Source organism: Phaethon lepturus, unplaced genomic scaffold (genome assembly GCF_000687285.1).
Source record: "Phaethon lepturus isolate BGI_N335 unplaced genomic scaffold, ASM68728v1 scaffold18778, whole genome shotgun sequence".
In the NCBI taxonomy this organism is placed as follows: Eukaryota; Metazoa; Chordata; class Aves; order Phaethontiformes; family Phaethontidae; genus Phaethon; species Phaethon lepturus.
Genome location: NW_010558489.1, coordinates 27265 through 33367, shown reverse-complemented (window position 1 = coordinate 33367; position 6103 = coordinate 27265). Strand labels below are relative to the sequence as shown.

Sequence of the window (6103 nt, the reverse complement as noted above, 5' to 3'; positions counted from 1 at the left end):
GCCCCCCTTTCTTTTGTCCAGTCCCTGCTGAAGATTAAGCCCTGTGGAAGAAGCAGCCACTGATTGCCAAACTTCTTGTTTATCCAATGTTCTCAAACTCATAATGGTGTAGTTGAGGAATTTAAATTGGTCTCTTGTTGAATTATTCAGTCTCTCACCTATTCCCAGAAGGTTCCCAATCACAGTTTGGCCTGTAAGGAACAGGTTGAACTGCATGTCTTTGCATAGTTTCTTTCTCTTAACAAAGGTGACTTGAAGTATTTTAAATATCTCTCTCCCTATTTCCCTAATATTTTCTCTCTTTTTTAAAATTATCTTTTCAACAAATATTCATACAAGACAGTTGTGCACATTACTCTGAAGGAAGTTTCAATGTCATTCTGAGAGAAATTCCATGGAGCTGGAAACTCCTCTCCATTTCCACCTCCAGACTGATCCATTCCCCAGAGGGGTATTGGGGTGTGGAAAGTTGAACTTATTGAGAATTAGTTGGTTCCTTGGATAAATGAGACAAATGATGAAGCACTTGAAATATTACTATCAGAAATGCAAGACCAACTCAAGATCTTCATCCCCAGCCACTATGAATGGCAGCAACAAAAATTATACCTCATGTATATGCTGGTAGACTCTTCGCTTTCACAGCACTCCATAAAGCAGTTGCCAGCACTTTCCAACAGAGAATACCACACCTTTTTCATATATTCCCATTCCACTTTGATACAAATGTCATTTAAAATGGCTTCCTATATATTTCCTGTGAAAACATGTGAAAAGTGGAGGATGAAGGTCCATTTTCCCTTTCTATTGGCTCATATATCCAAGTGCCAATACAGACACTACTAGTGAGACTCAGCCTGACTCGCAGCAAAATTGGCTATAATATTTACAGTGTCCACCTTCTGTCAAAGGCCACAGGGAGCCATTAACAGAACCAACAAGTGCACACATCAGATTGCACTATTTTATCAATAAAGTAGACACACACAAAGCTACTGGGAAGAGATCCAAGATTTTCAACTCACAAGATGCAATTAATCTCCCAGGGCACACTGCCACATGGCTGCTCAGGGGGAGTAGTACACCCACCCATGCTTGCTTAAAGCCCTGCAGAAGTTCCTCCTGTCTATGCTTTATATGTTGTGAGAAGACATTAGGGTCTATGAACTTTCTTCATGTTTGTGCCCACACAAACAGATTTCTTGGCTCAGCCATACTGTATTTATTTGATAATACAAGAGAGTTAACAAGGCAGAGGAGGGTCACAAATGGCTGCAAAAATTAAGAACAGAAGGATAGGCTGTGTCAACTTATAGTGAGGAAGTATACTTAATAACTCTTTGGATACTCCAAAGAGAAAACAAATAGTGGTGGCTGGGATTTGTCTTTAGATGAACAAAGTAACCAGCAGTCACACACCAAAACATCTTTCAGAAAGCCTGCTGAGCTCCATTCCAAATCACTGAATCTTCTCCCCTCCTCCTGGGAATAGCCCCAAGCAGGAAAAACAAGGACAATACCCATGTGGGAGTGGTAATAAAAGGCTTGGGGGCTGAACTGATGCTGTATTCAAATATTTCAGTTGATGGAAGAGATAATGTTGTCAGAAAGCCTTTAGCATTCTCAGCTATGAAGTCATATTTCAAGAAGTTCTGTTAAGAAGAGATGGGCTCCTTCTCTTAAAGGAGAGGAAGGTTATTTGGGGGTATAAGATTGCTGTGTATAGAATACACTAGAATATTATCGCAGGACGGCATCACTTGTTCAGGAAAAAGAGGACAGGCCCTGCATATGATAGATACATACACTCAGTCTGAGGTCTCATAGCATTCTCTTAGGCAAGCTAAAAGACTGTAGGAAGCTACTATTAGCTGGGTAAAAAAAACTAACTGGGATTCCATGTTCTACTGGGATTCCATACTCTGAAAAAAGTTATCACTTGCCCGCTGTCAAATTGCAGGGGACATGTAAAGACTGGGTTTTCACAAGGGTGTCAGAGAGTTCTACATTATTCCATTTATTCACTACTGCCTTATAATAGTGAACACACTTTATAAAACACCAACTTGGAAGGGACAATAATTCTGTTAGAGGACAGAATTCAAAATGTGTCTGTTTTTTAGTTGGTTGGTTTTTTAATCAGCTGGATAAATAACCTAATATTGTTGTCAAATGTGTAGAAGTTTGCTAAAAAGAAGGAGGGAATCACAGTCATGGAACTGTAGGTCACAAGACCTCTGAGAAAAACTTTCTAGCAGGAAGATTCAGAACAGTGACTATTTTTATTTCACACAAAAACTCCAATAATTTTTTTCTTTTTTTTTAATACACAAAACAATTTTTAAAATCTTTCAATCCAGGCAGTGGCCAGTGCTCTTGATATTTCCTTTTACTGTGTGGAACAACATACTACACAAAATGGATTTTCAGATTCATCACTCTCATTAATTTCCAAGATGACCACTGCTTGCTTACAGCACCATATTATTATTTATAATTGAAAGAAAATTAATAAATATTAGTCTGAAAGCTATTTTTTAATCTAAGAAATTAAATTACATTTGGAAACTTGTTACACATTCACAGTTATGAGAGGATGAATTAGATCTTCCCTTAATAGTTCCTACTGCTGGGAGTCGTATGTATTTGATTTGTTTTCAGAGTTACTTGCATTTTTAAATCTGCCTCTAAAGTAGTCATTACAAATAGTCTTTAAAGGTCAAACAGACTTTTAAGCTTAAAGAAGTGGAAGATTATGGTCTCCCACCGTAGGAGTGGCTGCACCACTGAACATAGAGCAAGACACTAACTGTCATCGGCACCTCGCTTGTCACATTATCTGTGGATGAATATTACCCGCAGGTTACAGGGTAATGATAAACTTTCTATTTTATTGCTCTTTCATGCATTTAAATCAAAAGTGTTTCAGAGCAGTTGTATCCCAAAAACACCGGACACATGATGTGAGAGAGCAAGCACTACTTGATCCAGCACGGCCTATTTTGTACCAGGTGAGTTGACGCTGCATCACAGGAAAATGGGCAGAAAGACAAAGGAGAGCGGAGTACCACCAGAATCAGGAAGTTGGAGAAGTACCCCTGACAACTGCATGGCATCTCTTTGGATAGCCTTCTCTCAACTGCAGAGCACTACTGCAGCCTCTCTAGCCACTTACTTTAGGAGCTCTTGTTACCTCTGTTCTGGTCAGCAGCAGAGACATCAAACAATCATTACCACTGGCATGTTCCCGTGATCACAGCTAGGAGAGAGGGCATGACATAGCGGTGTTGGAAGGTGTGAGATCTAGAGCTGGCTTCTAGAGAAAAGAGAGAACAACCTCAACCAGCACTTGAGGCCATCTTTCTGAACACTGAGGAAAAGACTATGAGTGGCCTTGAATGCAAAGGCAGACGTAAAGGCAAAAGCTGAACTTTGTGTTGCTCCATTTGCTCCATTGAAGGAGCAGAAGCAAAAATTCTCCTGAGCTACTACTGCTGTACTAGAAGAGGGGAGCATAATTGCAACCCCACAATCAAATACATGTGCATACTTTGTATTTTGATTTCTCTTTCCAGTGGCTAACATGTCATAAAAAGACTACAAAGCACTGGAAACAGAAGTACAATGTTTCAAACCAAGAGCAGATATTCCGCACTCACTACAGCTGGATCTCTTTGCAAATGCATACTCAGTGTGTCTTATCTGGCGTCTCACATCCATCCATCATGCCTCATCAGAAGTCTATTTCTTTCAGGGCTGTCTTTGTACAAACACCAATACCATTTAAAAATCTTTACCTCCAATTTAAAAATGGCATCAAACCATTCCATGACATCAAATAAATAGATTGGTCTTTCTAGACGACTTTAAAATCCCTGCTACATTGAACATCTGAGTGCACAAAACTGTTTGACATTTGATTAACTCCTTCATACAGTACAGACTTGATACTACGAAAGGAGTGTATTTACAATAGCTTTGTGCTTGCAAATGTCACTCAAGCATCATCAGTAACATAGCAGCAAACTACCTGGTGCCTGCCATAGCATTCAGTTAACAAGTGGATGGAAAGATTACATCAGGAAGTACAACAGTAGTAGATTATTTGATTACACTCTCAGTAACTACTTGGGTAAAGACTTGTTAGCCTTTCAAAGAAAATTCTGTCAAATATAAGAGGCACAATATTTTGGGTGTTTTGTCCCAATAGCTGGGATGTGAGACTGACTAGTTTAGAACACTTCAAAAATGACTGTAAGAACTGAAAATCCCATCTAGAACACACACACACAGAAAAGAAATTAAGGAGAAAAACTTAAAGTGGCTATTCAGCACGTTTTTACTTTCTGGAGTCTATGGACGATGGAAACAGAAGAGAGGAAAGATAAAAACTTGGCAAGTTTTAAGCTTCCTAAAATTTGTAACTTGGTCACCCAGTCTATGTCTCAGCTTTGGACTGTAGTGGGGACGGCTGTTCCAGAACTGAAGCACACACTCTGTAGCCACAACACTTTACAAGTCACATCGCACCCACATTGCTCAGCATCTTTCAAGGCAGATGAGTGCTATGCAAGAGCAGGCTTGCTAAGGACAAAGTAAAAGACAAGAGCTGTCTCACTAACAGAAAGCACTGCAAAGTGACTTAAAAAGTGTCACAGAGGAGTTTGCCATCTGTTGCTGCTCACGGATTTCTCGATAACGAAGTTCAGTTTGCCAGCAGAAGGAGCACCCCATCATGTGCAACAGGCAGCTGTTATGGACCAACTCAGCCTGAGTGCTCAATCCTCAAAGACATCTCAGCAATCACCAAGGCCTACAAATCAATAGATTTTTAGAACAGCTCCACATGTCACGTCAAATTTCAGATTCTTTTCATCTTTCATACCATCACCACTACTAAAGCTTCCAAACCTATAATGATCACTGTGTAACTCCACTCCACTCCACTCCCTTTAGCAAGCTTACTTTGGAGTCACTGGGTGGGTTTTGAGCACGTTTAAACCTACAAGGTGAGAACAGCAAAGCACACAGTATCTTCTTCACCATCCCTGGAAGTGTGCAGTTCTAGACACTATGCCTTTCAACACCTGGCTCAAGAATCATTGAAATATGAAATCAGCTGCTCACCTTTTGATCCAGACTGTAGGCCAAGATCCACTCCTCCTGCTTGGGATGGAAGAGCAAGCTCTGGATATAGAAGTTCAGACGGTACTTCTGGTAGGTAGCCCCTTCATCAGAGCTGATGAGGATGCCACTCTCAACCTCTGGATCACTAAGAAGCATGATCTAAATAGGAAAAACAGAGGGCGTTGGTTTTTTAGTGTTTCAGTTCCATTTTATTTGGCAATTCATTCACAGACTCTGAATTCAGTGATTCCTTTTTTTCATCTTAGATTTATCCAGACAAATTCAGAAACCCCAGCAAGAACGAAAAATGTTATGTTGATATCGAAGCTGAATTTGATTTGGTATAGCAACTTCTGAGTGCCACACCAAGCTTTCCTGGTCCCTTCCCAGTCTATCATCTCCCTTCCCAAATGTGGAATACTCTCTCCAAAAGTATACAACAGGGCACTCCTGAGATTTAAAGCTCACTATTTGGCAGCTTGTAGAGCTGCAAATGAGAGCATCACCTCACTGGAAACACAGAATGTCTACCTGGATCAGCTGCTGCCATCTCAAAATAGTCCATGTGCGTGTGCACAAACGTTGATACATGATCCCATATATCATGCTTCCAATTTATACAGTAGGACATATTCATTCACTCAGTGAACACATAATTTTCCCCAAGCGGGGGAAAGTGTATGACCTCAATTTTTACTGGGAGGAAAACACTTCAGAGCCTCTAATTTTAATTAGAAAATGATTACCAATATTTTAAAATGGGTTGATTCCACATTATCAGATGACATGCTCTACATAAATGTTATCAAGAAAAATGTTGTGGAAACATTAACACCATCTTATTAACATCTGGAGAAAACGACATCACATTAAAGCAAATGCCAGTACCATAAAATGAAGGCAAACAGTGGGAAATAAATCAGAGCTGTGCTAAACACAGCAGGTTATTGATACAAATGCTGAAACAAATATAGAA

The 6103-nt window shown here is 39.9% G+C and overlaps 1 protein-coding gene across 1 annotated transcript in view; it reads right to left on the bottom strand.

Annotated features, from left to right (window-relative positions):
• The window catches only part of LOC104625455 (VPS10 domain-containing receptor SorCS3-like), a gene marked incomplete at both ends in the record, with an annotated part of 49322 nt that overhangs the window by 21994 nt on the left and 21225 nt on the right, over positions 1 to 6103 (bottom strand). The window contains one exon of the mRNA XM_010293081.1: positions 5128 to 5286. Coding sequence (XP_010291383.1) covers positions 5128 to 5286 — 159 coding nt within the window. The remainder of the gene's footprint in view (positions 1 to 5127; positions 5287 to 6103) is intronic.